General features: G+C 46.2%; 1 protein-coding gene across 1 annotated transcript; it reads right to left on the bottom strand.

Annotated features, from left to right (window-relative positions):
- Positions 1-202: 202 nt before the first annotated feature.
- On the bottom strand, positions 203-13,680 carry dlgap3 (discs, large homolog-associated protein 3; the record flags this gene model as incomplete). The annotated part of the gene is made up of 12 exons (XM_079232295.1): positions 203-517; positions 1,213-1,359; positions 1,530-1,621; positions 1,703-1,997; positions 2,181-2,400; positions 3,293-3,387; positions 3,559-4,091; positions 5,603-5,819; positions 5,908-6,010; positions 6,777-6,988; positions 7,600-7,632; positions 12,598-13,680. The coding sequence occupies 12 exons, from the start codon at positions 13,678-13,680 to the stop codon at positions 203-205; spliced, it is 3,345 nt and encodes a 1,114-aa protein (XP_079088421.1).
- Positions 13,681-19,130: the final 5,450 nt, after the last annotated feature.

Raw genomic sequence — 19,130 nt, 5'->3', positions numbered from 1 at the left:
GCTTGTTTAATGAGCTAGAGGAGTGAATTTGTGGCTGTGGTAAGGGAAGTGATGGAAATGCCGAAGGGAGGGTATAGCGGATGAACAGAGATGACCTGCAGAGGATCTGATACTGGGCTCAGAGAAAGACTGAGATTGGTGTGCAGGTCAGCTTCGCAGGGCTGAGTGTGGGTGAGGAGGCGGACGGGAGACGCCACAGTCTTCAGAGTCGAGTCTGGGCTTCGGGGATGTAGATCTCGATGCTGTCTGCACTCTCTGTGGCCGAGTTCTGCCTGAAGGAGGCAGTACGCTTGGTCTGCAGCAGCCTCCTCCTCGCTTCTGTCCTCTGGCGGTCCCCGAGGTCCAGAGACTTCTCCCTGATGGGTAGGGTATGGCCACCAATGCGAGGCACCACCAGGCCCCCCGATCCCCCTCCTCCACCCCCGGCGCCCCCATCCCCAACGCTATCGGCCCGGAGGCTGCCACTCACCCCGCCTGCTGGCTTCTTTGGTAAGGGAGGAGGGAGTTTCTTATCCTCCTAGCCCGGCAACGGTGAGACGTAGATATATGATGAAAACGGACAGTGGATGTATGGTATTGGGTGGTGAAAAAAAAAAGGTATTGTATGAATGTACAAAAGGTATCCCATGCAAAAGGAAGTGGAGAAATTGGGAGAAACCAACAGAATGACAAACAAAAGAGCAAAACCGCAAAAAAAAAGAAGGTAAAATTCAAGTGAGGACGAATCACAGGCCGAGACATTATGAGAGACAAATAACCATAGTCAAAAAAATAAAGAAAGAAAAAAGCATCTCAGCATGCATTGGCATCGGGTGACGTAAAAGGAAATGAAATGGGAGAAGAAAAAGGTAAAAAAAAAAGATAATGTAAAAAGAAAAAGAAGAAGAAAGAAACAACCGTTAGTTTGTTATCAAAAATAATGTAAGTGATCAGTGAGTAGCCTAACCTTTAAAGACAACAATGTAACAGTCACAATTCTTCTGTCTGACTAGCTGCATAAATGCAAAAAAGCTGATATGCATTTGAATTTCTATCAGTTTAAGACTCCACCGTCTCTTTGGCAGCTCAGTTCCTCTTGCTGTTCTGTATTTTTACTGCATGCATAGGGTTGGAGGGCACAGCCATCTGCGCTACTCTTCTGCACACTGCCATCTTAGCTCTGGGAGAGCGCTGTTGGGAAACCAGGGCTGCTTGGACCCCTGTGCTTCTCACCTTCTTTTCCGGTGGGAGCCTCCAACCAGAGTCCTTGAGCCTCTGGAGGTCCTGAAACCTGACCCTGACGTCCTCTACATTGAGCTGGAGCAGGTCCCAGAAGCCCGCCAGGTCCTGAGAGGTGGGCTGGGGGTACGCTGACGGGTCCTGAGTGGGCAGGGAGACAGGACATGACATGTGATGGGTCAAAGCAATTTTCCAGTAAGTGTTTTTGCAGCCAAGCTAATTTGGCCTTTAGCGACAGGGAATCTCAGCAAAGCCACGCACCATATGTAATGTGTGTTGTCATGCTTTTACATTCAATCACACACACTCACCACACTTTGTTGGCAGAGGCGGAAGAACTGCTGGACCTTCTGAGACATGAGCATCTGGGCGCTGCCAACTGCACTCCGTATCAGCTCAAGAACTAGAGAGGAAACAGCACACAAGTAGCTTTAGAAATCAAAGAAGCGTTCAATGTATATCCTTTATTCGATCCCAAACTCACTCTCCTCTGGCAGCTCGTTCTCCTCGGCCTCTCGCTCCATGTTCTGGCACCAGCCCTCCAACCTCTCCACCTCTGTCTGCAGAAGGCGTAAGAAGAACTCTCCGTCTCTCATGCAGGGCGAGGCTCGGCCCGAGTCGGGCAGGCTCCGGGGGCCCTCCAGGGACGGTGTCCCCGCCCAAGCTCTCTCAGCGGTGATGGGCAGAGGGGAGTGGGAACGTGGAGGCAAGTGTGGGTGCTGGTGGGGCCGAGGGTCCGCTTGGCAGGCCTCAGTGGTATAGCCACTCTGGATCATGTCCTGGTATGGCATAAGAAAAGGGTATTTGGACCATTACTAATTGATATACTTCCTCCTCCTCCTAACTCGTATGTCTTAGTTTACAAGCACTTCATTTGACCATTATGTATGGCTGAACTACTTCCAATACCCACTGGATGATAAGAACAATGGTATTTGCCCAGCGTGTCACTGCAGACCTACCTCTCTGTAGGCCCATTGTCCCTGCGTGTGGACAGTGCGATGGCAATCTGTGTACTGGCTAGCTGACTCCGGCTCTGACGAGTGCCTCTGGAAGGAACAGCCAAACTGGAGACTCTTGTCCTGCGTTGGCACGGCGATGCTGAGTCCCGGGAAGCCCTCGGGGTCAAGGTCGGCCTGCACGCTCGCCGTCACGCTGTTGGAGCGCTTGAAACGAGCCCGCCTGCAACACAGGGAGTCACAGCAGGCCGGGAGCCATCCAGTCACACAGAGTGTCGCACGCAAAAGCAATGCTCAGCCAGTTTGTCTCCTAATTATTGCACATTCCTATTGGAGCAAGACAGTCATGCTGTCGCTGGAGTCACGACTGCTCTCTCGGGCTGTGATAAGCCCTGCTAAATCCTCTGGCATATGACGCAGCAGTGTGTGCAAATGTCATGTCAATGGACTCAGTGATGAGTGTTTACTCTATTACAAGTTAATACCCTACCTCCCCTTATTTGCTGTCTGATGAGGCTTGAGGTGTGACTCTCCCGATATCACTCCGTCGTCCTTGCATATTGCAGGAGACGGGGGATATAGTCAACAGGTGCACGAGGACACACTGCTCGGGGTTCGGGAACACGCTCTGTTGCCGAGTGCTCGCGCGCATGCTCGCGCATCTGACCCATGAAGCAATGCTGGATATAATTAGGAGAACGGCTGCATCTTGTGCGAACGTCATGTCGAGTGCATGATTTGCAGTAGTCCTGGTAACAGTCGGAAAAGCCGACATTCTTGGAACAAAGTGTTACTGTGTTCAAGCTGTGATGTCTGATGAAATGTTAAATGAAATAATAGGATCTAGCCTAGAAATCAACCATAGGTGGCTGCACTGCTGGGCGCCCAGGAGATGAAGGATTTTTCAAATGGTAAATTACAATTATTCACATAAATTACTGTGCAAAGACCAAACGCTCTTGATGAGGCCACGCATTTTGGGGCAATTAGCAAACAAACAAAAGCACATCTTAGTTTGTCAGTTTGTGTGCATAATTATGAAAAGTTAAATGGCAGGCAAAATAAAAAGTTGGGAAGAAAATCTCTGCTTTGATTTCCAGTTGTATTTCTATTACCTTTTGTCATCTTCCACTTGGACTCCTATAGAGTGGACCTCTGTAAGAGCTTTGCCCTCTGCGTCTGAATCTGACAGAGTCTCTGAGCTGTCCACCTGGAACAGAAGAAGCAACAACCACCATGATCATGAATCAATCAAAGATGTTACACACAACTGGTCATAAATGAGACATTTTCATTCATTCATCATTCATATTTTGGGGCTCCAGTGAGAAGATCGACACCACTCTCACATATTTTGAGAGAGTAACATGTCCTTCCTCACCTGCACAGCTATGGACGGCCTCCACTTCCTCCCGCCACGCCCATCGTCCGGCCCCCCAGCTTTACTCAGCACTATGCTGTTCTGAGGCAGTGACACTGACTTCCCCAGGCTGCCCCCGACCCTGCCGTCCCTCTCCCTGGCTGGCCTCGGTGGCCCCTCCAGCAGACTGTCAGCCGAGCTGCTGTGTTTGGCCCTTACTCCCGGACCCCCACCGTAGGGCACCAGCTCCCGCGAGCCCCTGACCCCATCTAGGCTCTCGGCCGAGTTACTGTGCTGTCGGGAGCGTCCAGGGCCTGTGTTGGTGTAGTAGCCTCCTCTGGAAGAGCGACCCGAGGGGCCGTCGAAGCTGCCCAGGTCCACTGAGTTGCTGTGCTGCTTGGGACGCCCGGGGCCAGAGCTTGAGGCCAACTGTCCGCCGCTCTGGAAGTAGGCATCCTGGGTGGACTCAGTGCTGCTCTGGGCTCGCACCGACAGTGAAGACTTGGACATGCGAGGTGGGAGTGGGGGAGGAGCACCTTTACGATAAGGAAAGACTTAAGTGTCAGAAGAGGGGGAGAAAGGAAGAAAGAGGCATAGAGGGCTGTTAAAAGCAAAAAGGTGCTATATCAACAGGGAGCAGGAGAGGTGGATACTTACAAAAGGAACAGACTGGATGGAGAAGGTGAAAGGAAATAGAGTGAAAAGAGAGAAATGTGTTGACATATAGGAGGGTAAACCAAGACAGAGAGAAAGAGGGAAAACAACAAAAATTAATAAATAATAATGCCTATACAAGATGTGACAGAAAGATTCATAAACAAAACTCAAAAGCTCCCTTTCTCTTCACCAAAAATCATCTCTTGGAATACATTTCTGGAGCGACGTGGTGGAAAAGACACACATGAAAGAAGTGAAAAATAGAAAAGCTCTTCTCTCAACTCTCTTCTTGGGAAGATAAAGCAATTTCCTGAGAGAAGTATTACAATAAGAAGGGTAGATTCCGTCTCTTCCTCCTCCCTCACAGCTTGGTAGCCTAACGTAGCCTGTGTGCACGCGCACACACAGTTCATTTTCAGCAAATAAGGGATACAACTTTAATGCATTTCTTTCAAAGCATCTTCACCGCCAACCGGCTTGTCACAGTTTAAGCTTCAGCATGGGAGCATGCATGCATGTAGATGTATGTGTCTTTGAGTTTGTGTACTGCGCATGTGTGTTTGTACTTGATGTATACACCACTTCACAGAGGCTTTAATAAATATCAGGGGGGATTTGCTGTTCTAAACTTAGACATTTGAGTCTTGCAAGGTAGTGAAGTGGCGCTGACGTCTCCTGTGCACACACACACACACACACACTATCACAAATCACTCCTGGTTTACTGTATATTGGGCTTGAATAAGAGCAGGATTGCATGGATAAAACAAACAAAAGATCAGAAAAATACAAAATGCACAGAGTAATATATAAAAAGGCAAAAGAGTGAGACTACACCAGGAAGAGGCATGCGGTAGATAGACAGAGAGAAAGAAGCTGAGCTATCATCAGAACATTCCTGTACCTATTACTGAGCCTGAGAACCCTGCGATCACACCGTGGAGGGTGATGGGAGAGATGAGATACAGAGAACAAAGAGCATGCACAATAACATACACACAAGTCTGTGCTTATAGAATACACACATACAAACACAAGGAAAGTGCTGCAGAATGATTGGGAGAAAAAAAAGAGATTGAAGGAATAGAGGAGAAATTCAAGGTTACAAAGTCAAATCGGACGCCCACATTGCACGTAGCTGTGCAACGCATGAAGGTGGAGGGTTTGTGGTTGTGTGTGTGTGTGTGTGTGTGTGTGTGTGTGTGTGTGCATGAGCTTGCTTTTGTCAAAGTAAGCAGACACAAGCTGTCATAAAACCCCTTCTCACACCGTCTGTCCTACTGCGTCTCCCAGCAGGTTGCCGCCACATAAAAGGCAACCACACCATCCTTGTAGCACTCATGCAGACGACACAGACTTTATGCATTTATTAGTGCGCCAAACCACGCACACACATGCACACACTCACCGGCCCCGCCCTTGATGCTTCCCTGGGGGCCCGACATGGAGAAGACGGAGAGGCAGTCGTCGTCCTGGGAACAGCCGGCCTGGATGGCACGGACATAGCTGTGGCTGCGGGTGCGGAACACACCTGGAAGGTCCAAGGCCTCGACGGCTTGAGACTCCACCTCTCCGAACATGGTCTCACACACGGCCTCAAACTGGCGGTTTAACGTGTCTCCCAACTGGCGGACGTGAGAGAGACACATTGATGTAGTTTAGACAGTCTAAACAGATTCACAAATCACACAAATAAGATATGTTGTTTGTTACCTGTGAGCTGGTCAGAGAGCGGGTGTAACTACGAGAGCGGGTCTGGGTTTTGGGTGTGGTTCGGCTGTTGGGGTATGGGTCTGTGCACTGCTTACACGAGTACCTGAATGAAATAATGAATACGCGGAATCAGCATTGCTGATGACTGCAACAACTACTAGTTATTTCTTGATGACATGATTTTATTTTCTGGCTGTATAATCTCCAGCTGTGCTTTTTTTTTGGGTCAGATTTCACAGCAGCAACACACATTAGATTAACCACAACTATCAGATAAAATGCCACTGAGTCATGCTCTGACCTTTTGAGTGTAATACTTCATGCCCATGTCAAGTGAGAAAAAGTGCAATGCATCATATTATCACTGTCATTTTATCTAATGAGAAATCATTCTAAACATTTGAGTTAATGTATTTTTCTTTCTTTTTCTTTTTTACATGCAGAAGTGCAGTTAAGTCTGTCTAAATGTATGTAATATTCTCTGTGACTATGGAGCAGAGGACATAACCCAGGTGATGTCATCAAGGTTTTTATCCCAGCGCAATAGTGCAATACTAAATCAAAAATGTGTACTCTTGTATAGTTTTGTGAATATGTAGTTTGTCTATTGTAATACAGTACAGTGGATAGAGTGGTGAACATGAATTTGAGTCACAATAATGTGATATTTCCCTTGAACCCAGGACCTTAACACCAAAACGGAAGGAAATCAAAGGCATGTTCCAACGACACTAAATCAGCATCATGCAAAAATGTCGCCCCGTGTTCAAAATGTCATCTTTCGAAACAGAGCAAACAGTTAGTAATCTATCTCCAACATAATAGCATAGCATTATGACGGCCAGACGCTCCATTTGGTGACATTTGACCTTTGATCCATGCTGATAGATCGTCTAAAGGCATCCCTCTGGGCGATCAGAGTGGTCTTGGGCGAGGCCTTTGGGCTGGTGTCTGAGTCAGCACTGTCATCATCGCCCATGGCCTTGATGTAGCTGCCGCTCCGCATGCGACGGCATGGAATCTCCCCTCCGCCGTCCGTTGCACTGCCACCATATCTATCACCCCAGTCGTCTGAAGGGACCTGAGACACAATCACATTAGTAATAGTGTTCACATAGTCAAAGAGAAGTAAAAAAATTATTGGAAAGAAAAGGACAGAGGAGGATTAATCTGCACCATACAGTGAGTAAAGGTGTACAAACATTTATACATGGTCAATCGTTTTAGTAAGACCCTTTGTTAATGGGTTAAACACTTAAAATGACTCCAAAGTAAGAATGCATTCTTCTTCTATCTACACTAACTGTTAAGGGAAAAGCAATTGATCACAGTGTGAATTAATTAGTGTTGAGATATTGCAGATGTTGTCACTGCGCCGTTGGCAGCTTCTTCCCAATATCGGTTATTAAAGAAAAAGGACCTCTCAGAACAGAAATATATTTCATCACTGAAATGCATTTCACACCTCAAACAGAGGGAGAACGCTGAATCAGACGTACAGTCATGGCACACGGGCATTCAGTGTAAAGCTGACACATCCGCACAGATAGCTAAATTCATGATCATGAATCCGGTGAGAGCATGCGTGCACACACACACACACACACACACACACACACACACACACACGCATACATGCACATACATGGGAGATGACATTAAAGAAAGAGAGCAAGAGACAAAGAGACTTACAGAAATAGAGAAACTCTGACAGCTGGAGAAACACTGACAGAGAAGCAGAAGCAACGTAAGCCGACAAACAGAGAGCAAATAAAGCAATGCACAAAAAGGTAGGTAAGCCAGCAGTGGACAGACAAAATGTTGGCAGGGAGGGTGGCAGAGAGAGAGAAAGAAGCTGAATAACATACTGAAGCAGGAAGACAGATGGGCAGATGAATGAGAGTCTGATGAGAAAATAAAATGAAATACACACACACATAGGAACACAGCCAGAAACTAAGGAGGAAGACAACAAATAGAGAATTGATACGGAGCGATGATATGAAACAAAAAATAATAATAATGACATCAGGCTCCCTCTGTGGCCGTCATGTAAAATGTATGACTTTTCATAAGTCAGAATGCTTTCATAACTCTTTAAATGTTACCCCTGTCTGGACTGGAAGCTAGCAAGAGACACACTCTAATGCAGTGAATGAAGCTGTGAAATATTTTTCAAATACCCTGACTTTCCCTGTCCCCCTATAAATTCAATGATGTCCCAAAACATTCCATGATTTGTGGGGGTGCTGACCAATGAGAAACACAGATCGGCAGCTCCAAAGTTCTGTCTTTATTAAAGCTACATTAGTTGCATTTTTGGGCCGTTTGGGGGACGCAGGAAAACATCTCACATCTTATCACCTAAAAAATCATCGATTGCCTTTTTTTCAAATTCCCAGCAGACAAAGGGATTACATTAGCAATGTGTTGCAGTTGTGTTTCTGGGCACCTGACAAATGTAAGTCTAATGTCCATTTTCCATTGAACTCTGTTTTGATTTCCATCAACTCCTGAACAAAATATCTGTCTTTCTGTGTTCTACTTCCTTCACTCCTCTAGATGTCTGTCCCATGTGTCCTTTTGCTTGCTGGATCTTCATTGTTTTGCAGAGTGGAGGGTCCTCAGCTTCATTAGCCACACTTTGTTCGGAGTGGCTGTTGCTGATATAAAAGCTCCCCCATCTTCCCACTTGGTTGCTGCAGACATTTTCATACACCCATACATGCTTACATGACTGATTACTGACTTGCACGCTTGTTTCCTAGTTATGTTGTAAATGAATATGCCAATTTATTAGAGTTGCTAACTCTGTCTGTGTGGGGTTTGGTGCTGGGCAGGTAGTGATACAGGATGTGATCAGAGTTTGTGGGCCATAAATCCAAAACAATGAGCTAAAAGAGGCTAAAACGCTCTGTAGCACTGACGGGAGCTGCAGGGTTAGGTGATGCTTTTCTCTGTATGTGTTGCTATGAATGATGCTTTTCACATGACACACATTCATTTGATCCATTGTCAATATAAATACTGACAAGTGCAGCTTTAATTAGCATCATAGCAGATGTGAATACCTATCAACCTTGTACAGATAATGATATTACTCTGGAGGACCACTTAGTTTGATATATAAATGTGTGTGCGCATTTGATCCCACTTCTTTTACAGGACAATGAAAGCTTCACACACCATCTCACAGGAAGTACCGGAACAGCAGCTGCTTGTTGCAAGACGATCTTTTCTGCTGTTGCAAATGCTGTGAGTTGTGTGGTCTCGCACAAGCATGTGACCAAATAAAAACACCTAAACACGTTGGCACACACACACACAGTCAGTCAGTCAAAGCCCCCAGGGTTTGGCATCCAGCTGAGTGTGTGTTTTTAAGGTCATCACTTAAAAGATGATTCAGCCTAATCTCCCGATCCCCCCTGGCCTTCTACTATCTCTCTCATTTTCTCATGCTGCTCTTTCTCTCCTCTCGCTTTGCCCCTTGGCTACCATCACCTCCTTTATCTCTTTTCTATCCCCGAGCTAGCGTTGCTATCTCTGCATCCCTCTACCTTGCCCACCTCCTCCTCTATCTTTGTCTCTCTCTCCCGCGCTGTTTCTGTCTTCATTTCACCCTCGCTCCATATTCTGCTTTTTATCATTCCTTATCTGCCGGACACAGGCCGAGGGGAATGGGAGAGGCTTAGGGACGGCCAACGCTGTGGTTGCCGATCACACCATAGGGGAAAACCTTGAACATGTCCCTTTGACTCTGAACACAGTAATTCAGAGTTGTGAAGATTCACATTTTCTTCCTCAATTCCCACTTCAAGCTGTTCACTTATTTTCTTGCTGTTGTGCTGCAAACTTGAGCAATGACCTACTGTGTACTGTATGTACATGTTATTGTTGCAATGTCAGTTGTAAGCTTGGGAACACAACTGCACTGTCTCTTTCTAACATAAAGGAACAGGCATACCACTTTTGCATTTATTTGAAATATAATTCTTTATGTTTCTGTCCTCCCTTTTCACTACTTTGATATTTCGCTAAACAACAAACTCTGTGATATATAAATATTTTTACTTTAATCTCTTATGGGCTTTCTCAGTAGGGGTAGGCAGGATGTTTTCAAACCTTTTATTTTCAAAAACAGACCAGCTAAACTGACATTGTATTAATATATGTTGATATGTTGATACAACCAGCAGCCAAGAAGCAACATTATCGTCCATTTGGAGTCGTGTTTTTGGTTACCTGATGAATATTAGTCCAATATTCAGCGCTTCTCTTTTTATGCAACACCTTAGGGAAATATGAGGCTCCTTAGCTGGTAAATACTCCACTATATTCTCCAGCTAGTCGCTAACTGTGGAGGGCAGTCTGAAAAGTGAAGCCAAAGCATAAGTGCCTTAAACGTGTATTCTCTCTGTCGTCCATCAGGGGGCGACTCCTCTGGGTGCAAAAAAAGAAGTCAGATTGTATAGAAGTTTATGAGAAAGTGAACCTACTTCTCACTTACCTCACCAAACATTGTAAACACAAGTTTGGATCTCAATCATGTTTTCGTTTTCAAACTTGAACCCTTTCAGGGTGTGTTTTCAGTTCATAAAAGTTCATTGTAAGCAAAAATGCCAAACTCAAGGCTTCAAAACCAAAAGGTGATGTCACACTGACTACATCCACTTCTTATAAACAGTCTATGAGAGCAGGTAGCGGTTGGTTTTCAGAACTTAACTATAAAACCCCCAAGCACGAGCTGACACTACAAAGCTTCGTAGAGATGAGAGGAACATCAGCTGGGTGCTAATTATCTGTGGGTTCATCACCATGAGGGATCACTTTCATATACAAGTGGACATGTAATCAATTGGTAACATCAAAACATTCATGGCTGCTTTAAAGTCAGTTTCTGAATGCGTGATTTACACACTTTGTCTGGCAGCAACCATTGCCAATGTTGCCTCCAGAGAACAAGGCTTCAGTTTGGAGCTTGTCCTGAGGTACCTTGGACCTCAACAGCTCTATATCTGCAGCTCCAGGAAGCTGTCTGTTCTGGAACAATGGATCAATCTGGCTGACTTCAGCACATCCAAGCACAGCCCCAAAATTCACTCCTCTCACAAAACTGTAAGTGACGCATGGAGATATGAGAAAAGCTGCAGTGGGGAAGTTCAATTCGTGTCCCGAGGTGCGAATGTGATGGTAGTCTCAAGCACCGAGGCAAATTATTTGGGGGTTCGTCCTTTGAAAACACGAACACGCGCGAGCCTGCTCCCTCTGTCTCGTCTATCAGCAGACCTCAGCTGTGTCTAAAGGATGAGAGTTGGAAAAACACCAGGGACTCCTGTGGCTACCTACTGTTTCCGTAGAAACACAGCCTGCGTGGCAGCTCTAACACAGCACAGCTGGAGGTTTGTGTGTGCATCTTTGTGTGCATGTGTGAGTGTGTGTGCTCTTTCACCTGACTTTGCAGGTACACTGTAACAGCTATTCGCTTTTCATCGCATGGAATTCAGACTAAATGAGAGAAATGGCAAAGGGGGAAAAGATATCTATGTGGGTGACAATCACTGTGATTCACAGTATATATATATATATATATATATATATATATATATATATATATATATATATATATATATATATATAGTTTTTATGTGTATAGCTTTTTAGTGAAGGGTTTTAATACAGTCAAGTACCGTAAAAGTCGGGTTACAAGCCTCTACAACCTTCGGTCAGTGTCCCTGTTAGCTCCCCGCTGTAACCAGCTAGCGCTCCTGATAGCACTCCGCTAGCTCCCCGACAACCACCGAAGTTAGCGGGACCAGCCCCGGCTCCACACCCGACTCGGGCAGAGGGCAGCTAGCAGCACCAGCGGGGAGCTAGCAGCAGCATTAGCTAGCGCTGCTGCTAGCTTCCTACAGCGGGGACACCCACCGGACGTAGGATCGGCTTGTAACACGACTTTTACGGTAATACCTGTAGGAGAGTGTCAGTGTCCCAGGGATATATGAATCATGTTGGAACATAGTATGCCTTGGGGGAAAAAAAAAGTATTTTCAGTGTACATTCATTTGAATGGATCCTCTCACTCTTCTTTCAAGTTGGGATTAAAACATTTAAAGTTTCGACACTATGCTTCCTATCATGCCTTGACAGAAGATTTTAATTGACGATTATCGAGAATCATCAGAGAAAAAGAAAGCACTGTTCATGATTATCTTTGCCACATAGGTTCTGTTTTTTTGGTTCTGTTTATTTGTTTGTTAGGAGGATGATGGAAGAGCAACTGGCCCAATTTTCATGAACTTGTTGGAAAGATGTTGCATTGGCCAAGGTCGAACCCATTATATCTTGGAACAGATAGGGCTTGGCCTCGGCAGAGGTCTGCGTTCTCTGAGTGCCCTTTTAGTTTTGAAATGGGTTTTTGGATGTCCTTAACAGACATTGGAAACGTAGGTATCACTGGAACTGATTGAGTTTTGCTAAAAAACAAAGCCGTGACATTTTTGATGCAACATGTGTAAACTGAAGCTAAGAAATGCACTGCATGAGACATGAGACAGGTCAGCTTTAAGCATCAAACACAATCACCCACATACTGTACTCCCTCGGTACACACAGACACACACACACACACACACACACACACACACACACACACACACACATACACTGGTTAACGTGCAAGTGTACACACACCTGCAAGTAGTGGAAGGTCCTCTCCTTCAGCTTACTCTCCAAGGGCACCAGGGCTTTCTCGTAGCCTCCTCCCCTGGTAGAAGGGTACACCTCTCTGGCCTGACTCACTGTCATGGCTGACCAGGTGCTCCTTTTCAGGGAGTGGCCTTGGTGCCCGTGATGTCCTCCTCCTTCACTCCCAGCCAGAGCCATCGTGGTGCAGGCGATGCATTCCCCAGGTACCGGCACACCACCACCGCCACCGCCACCGCCACGCTCTTTGGGCCTCTTCATGGTGAGCTCCTGGATTGCTGCATCCAGGCTCTCGTGTCCGATGGGATACGCCCGTCTGCCCCCACTGACCAGGAAGCTGCTGTCGCTGTCCAGGTTGTCGTCAGAGCTCCACCAGCCTGCTGTCCTGCTGCGGTGGCGTCTACCAGACTCGTGTCGGGAGTCTCCGCTCTTGCTTCGCTCTCGAGACTTGCTCCTCCTGGTGGAGCGAGGCTGATGACCTGAATAGTGGCCTCCACCATCCTCCCCTCCACTCCTGTGGCCTCCTCCTCCTCCTCTCTCGCCACGGTAGTCCCCGCCTCCTCTCGTGCCATTGTACTCCCGTTTGGACGGTGCCTCCAGAGAATGGGACTTAGCGAAGAGGCGCTGCACAGAGTTGACCAGGTGGCGAATACGTGAGGGGCTCTCGCTGCGTGGCTCAGCACCCCCACTAGCACTGCGCTGGTACTGCAGCGTGTGGAAGCCATCAGGATGAAAGGGCACCTGCTTGTCATACTGGTCGATCATGTTCGGGGGAACGCGGTGCATCTTCCCTCCGTGGCCTGAGGACAGGCACTCTTCGCAAGAGTCAAGCGACTGGTGAGGTGGGTGCTGGCTGGGGTGGGAGCGGGGAAAGGTTCCCCCTCCAGAGTGGCTATGGGAGTGGGGGTGAGAATGGTGCCTCTCCAACGCCAAGGCTTCAACCGGACCTCCGGGATGGTAATAGTGGCCCTCGCTGTGACCCTGGTAGTAGTCTCTGCCCGGGCCGTCGCAGTCCTCAGGCGGGCAGTGGCAGGGTCCTCCTCCGCCACCACCGGAGGAATGCTGGGACATGCTACGGCTGACATGGTACCCTTTCACAGGCGCCGGGGCGTGGTGGGCCGTCCGGGCCGAAAGGGGGCGCTGTGGGCGTGACAGGGCTGCTCTGGTCTCACCTGGGGGGGTCAAAAAAAGGGTAACAATTTAGACCTTGTATCCGTGAAGACAGGAGTGAACACATTGTATTTACGGACAAAAAGATGGAACCTTATCAAATAATTGAATCAAGTGTTCTGCCTTGCAATCAGTAATATTTTACTTTCTCATTACACCACTTTGAGATGATGAGTGGGTGTTGCTGATCACTGCTGCAGTAGCTGCTGAGATTTCAAGCTTTTCTTAAGAGGCAAACAAAGTACACATGCAAAACCACTAGGAGCTATAAAATGCAAATGTACTAGTGGTGGCTTTAAAAATATGACTCTGAGCGCGTACGGCTATAAATAACCTCCGCACTGTATATGTCTGTGTGAGACAAAGAGGTGGTAGAAGCAGTGGAGTGTAATTCATGGTCTGACTTACAAATAAATCACAACAAAAATAAATGGACTTTGCAGATTGATGTCCAGATTGTTTTCTCTCTTCTATCAAGTGGCCTGTTAAATTGAAAGTGAAAACAATGTGTTTTTCTTATTCTGATTAGCATTTTTATTGATGTTGCACTTCATTTTTTTCCCAACCAAAGGCGAAGAGTGCAAAAGTGAGCGTTCATCCCACGGGCTGCAATAAGGGGCCACAGACAGCTTTCTTCTTCTCATTCATCTCAAAAGCTGCTGGGCTGATAAATCAAGATGATTATTAGCCTTCTTTGTTTTATCACGGTGTTGGTTCAGTTTCTGCCTCGAACCTCCTGTTCATCACCTCTCGCTACTCTCTCCTGTTTATCGTTCAATTCACCAACCCGGCGCTCCATGCTGTCCGTCTCTTTTTCTCCACTTGTGCCCGCAGGGAGTCTTGCAGCATCCACATGACTTACAGCTGAGGAAAACAGTGCGTTTATCGATCACCTGCATCCTAATGCGAGGGAGATAGAGAGCGGCGGGCAGGTGTACAAGCAAATTCACAAACCTCCGTGCTATCAATTACAGAGCGAATTCATTGGATTGAGTAAACCCGCTGAACAACAACGCAAATACACCATATCCAGGTGACCGGGCAGAAACTAGTCCTGCTGTGGCCTCGAGGGAAGAGGATGGGATCCACAAAACAAACGCAGGAAATGAAATCAATACACCTTGCCAAGCGGCGGGAAAAACATGGCACAATGTAAACCATATCACCCACACACTTGGGTTTCTCGAAGTAAAAGTAAACAGAGTGGAAACAGCCTCTCTCTGTGTTGCTTTTCTTTTTTAACATGTGGATAACAACCGAGATTACATTCCAAATGTGGTAATCATGTATTTAATTGCACTGGCATTAATTGCTGCTGCTGTAATCTCATCCTCTATCAACCACATACTCCACTAACTATATAATGAATCAAGGGCACACAGTTTGCTAATAATGCACTCTCGCACTGCTAGATTTGATTAAACTGAGATGAAATTACTCGATGAAAGCCAGAATCAAGCCGCTCGGCTGGATGTTTTTCACTGAGTCTATTTGCGCTGGTGTTCGCCGGCTTCCACGCAGAGATGAGAGATGGGGGACAGATGCTGGGATAATCATTAACTAGAGCGTGGCCTGTTTGCCTTGATTGGCTGAATGTGAGCCGCCACCCAGGAAGCTCACCCACATCCGAGCCGTGTCATTGGTGTAGCCGTGACGACGGGCCTCGCCAAATCAGTGTCCTACCGTGGACACATTTCTGACAACCGTGGCCCCTGGGTTGGATGGGGCCGCCGCTTTGTCGTATATACGGCGAGGACACACTTTAGTCAGAGGCGCACCACAGCTGACAGTGTGCCTCCGATCAACAGTAAATGTAAGTCAACTGCTTCAGAAAGTCCAAAACGATTTTATCCCCTTTTGGAAAATAGCGCAATAAATGCCGCGTCATCATAGTTTATATTTTCCTTACACAAAAAACTCTTAGATATAGTAGGAGTAAAAAATAAAGACAGCCTATATAAATCTTAAATGATTTGGTGACAGGGATCATTTTTGCAGTGTGTCATATTGGCATGTGTGTGTCCCGGTTTATGAATAGACAGCGAGCGCCGCTCCGCCTGGAGGAGTAAATTAAACCATGTTGTGTTTATTATGAAGTCTTTGGCTTTTGGAGCAGGCTGCTGGCGAGGAGCTGTCAGTCACAGGGACATGCCTAAATGTGTGTTTGCACACAGACAACTGAAGAGATAGAGAGGTAGAAAAGACGCTGCCTCTTCTCTTTATTTCCCTTCCTCTATCCATCCCTCCACATGTCTCCTCTCCTCTCAGTCTCTCCTCCTGACCTACTTCTATCCATCCTCCAGTCATGTCTCTCCCTCCCTACACGCTCTTCTTTTCTTTTTTGCTGTCTTTTTTTTTCAACCTGTCAGTCCCGCGTCTGTCAGCACTTCTCTGTGTTGAGTTAATTACAAAGTTTGTTTCCATTCTTCATCTCTTGGCCTCTGCTGATCTATCTGTCATCCATCGGTGTTCTCTCTCCTGTGTTTCTTGTTGGATAATTGAGGTATTACAGTAATATGTACACACATTTTGTACACCAAATACTCAGGGATTCTTGCTTGTGCACGTTTTCAGGAATCTTTTCAGATCAGATCTCAAAGCATCGCCATTGTTTGATACTAACCAACTTCCTTCCGTTTTTGCCTTCCAGCCCTTTTTGGTTTCTCACTGTATTTCCATTCCTCTTTGGACAATTTACCCCCTGCTCCTCTCCGTGTCGGTCGACATATTCCGGAGCTGCCGAGTAGGGAGTTGGAGCTGTACAACACGCTGTCATTGTTTAACACTGCTTGGCATCAACGTGATTGTTAAAGAGGCTTCAGTCTGGAGCTGCTTCATTTCAAATATTCATGCGATCGTGCCAGCTGCTCTGACCCACTTTGCTAACAGCTGAGTCTGCCCGCTCTCTGACATCTCTGTGAGTTGTGGGTCAAAGGGTGTTTCACATCAGTGAAATACTGTACATTCAACAGCTGAAACATCAGAAATGATGGCGGTATTTTAAATATATTTCTTCTCATTTAAAGTAATGTTCTTGCTTCTTTTGGTGGACGGAAAGAACTGCATGAGATTTGACCTGAATAGTGAGCTGATTGCCACACAGCTGTGACCACAACTGTGAAGCATGAATGAACTGGCTGATGGTAAAAGATGTCAGAGACTAAACATTCAATTTCATCTCTAATATTTCATGTCATAAATATTAGACAAAGCACAATTGGCTTTTGGGAAATTGCTTCGAAATTGCTTGGAAACTCACTTTCTTGCCAAGAGTTGGATGGGAAGATTAATACGGCTCTGATGTCTGCATAGCAAATGGCCCAACAGCCGGTAAGCGTAGCTTAGCTTAGCTGAAAGACTGGAAACAGTAGGAAACCGCTTCTGATCAAAGGTAACAAAATTCACCATACAATAAACTTCCTAAAATACAAAGTCCAATAAGTGCATGTTATAGTCTTATGAGGGTTTATGTGCTAACTTCCTAAAGTTTTATCTTTACTCGTAACCAACATTGACTCCAAAAAGAGAAGCTGTGCCAAGCCAATAAGTAATCCTACAATAACAAACTCTTCCCTTTAACATATGTCATAAACTAGTACTTGAAGTATGGTTTTATTTTGCTACCAGAGTGGGAGACAATAACAGACAATCATTTGCACAAGGCAGCCACGGCCTTTGCTTTTACTGAAACGCTGAGGAAGTGGGTATTGTGTGCCTGAACTCCGTCTTTGTTTTACTGCAGATGCAATGAACGCAGCTACAGCGTGGTCAGGGCAAGATATGTCGACTCATTTGAGAATATGAGAAGTGGAACTGCACAGAGCCCTTATAGAATAGTAGTCAAACAATGGGAAAGTTTTCATTAGTCTGGCATGTATCCATATGTGCCAGTACAGTAGACTTCAAAGATGATATTAACCACTGGAGCTGTGCACACCCATAATAGGGATTGGGGCAGACAATAGTGAAACGTATACAAATGGGAATGGAAATAATAGAGGATTGGCTCAGTTGTCTGTTGGCCTGCACTTGCTTCCTCGGCAGCCAGAGAGACATGCATGCTGGGAAACTGGCAGGGGGGCGGATTTGCTCTCCCCAGCTTTTAGCCATGAATGATATATTTTAATTTTTTCCACTGCCTTCTCTCTCTCTCTCTCTCTCTTTTTCTCTCTCTCTCTCTCTCTCACACACACTCACACTCACACACACACACACACACACACACACACACACACACACACACACACACACACACACACACACACACACACACACACTGTCGAAGCTAATATAATCCAGAAAGAATCAAAGATGATGGGAAAGATGGAACATTTCAAAGGTGACCCGCTGAAGAGGACCCGTAACATGTGACTGCGGCGCCAAGCCGGGCCGGGCGGCTGCAGCTCGTCAGCTCTGTACATGCAGAGAGGGAATCCAATGTGGAACAAGTGGAAAGAAATACAAGGAAAGGTAGAAAAGACAATGTCTTAGGGCTTTGAAAAAGGCAAGGCCTTGTTGGCGGCGTATCTATTCATATCTATTTTTGGACGACAATGTTGTAGCTGCACACTTTCAGGTGGGAATTGTCAAGAGTTGATATACAAAAATGGTGGTGCAGATATGCCTGCAAGCTTGCACTCTCACACTCTGGACATGAATAAGGTGTTGGTATTGGTGACTGCCAATTGACTCTCGCTTGACATGTGTATGATGAGCAGAGAGGAGTGAGAGAGGAGGAAAGTGGAGCCAAAAATGCAGGAAGAAAGACATGAGAGGAAATGTTGAAGTGAGAGGCCGAGAGAGTGTGAAATGTAATGTGTGTGTGTGTGTGTGTGTGTGTGTGTGTGTGTGTGTGTGTGTGTGTGTGTGTGTGTGTGTGTGTGTGTGTGTGAGGAAGAGATGATGGCCACAGCACTGGGGAAATATGCTCCCATCTTGAGGGCAAAATTGAAGAGGGCCTAGGGGGCATTTCCTCTATCCTGCTCTCCTAGTCTCCTCCTCCTCTTGCCCTGTTTTCCCATTTCTCGTCCTACCCATGTTCTCCTGCACAACCTGCTGCTTCCATCCTCCTCCTACCTCCTATTCTTTTACTTTCTCTCCTTCCCTTAAAACGCATGTTCGCAGAAAACAACTGTCCAGCAGGAGTTGAGTTCACAGGATCTGTAATTGTCAATTCATGGCACCTTTACTTTTGTATCAATATTTTATAACCTTAATGTCTACAGCAGGAAACATAAACTAGTACAACGTTTGTTAATTGCCTCAAGGCTTTTCAAATCTTTTGCGAATTCTTTTGATGAAAACTTAATTCAAAGCCTGCACGTAGAAACAAACCAATGCTGGTAGTTGAT

This window comes from Taurulus bubalis (genome assembly GCF_910589615.1).
Source record: "Taurulus bubalis genome assembly, chromosome: 16".
NCBI lineage: Eukaryota > Metazoa > Chordata > Actinopteri > Perciformes > Cottidae > Taurulus > Taurulus bubalis.
This window is presented reverse-complemented; position numbering and strand designations above follow the sequence as displayed.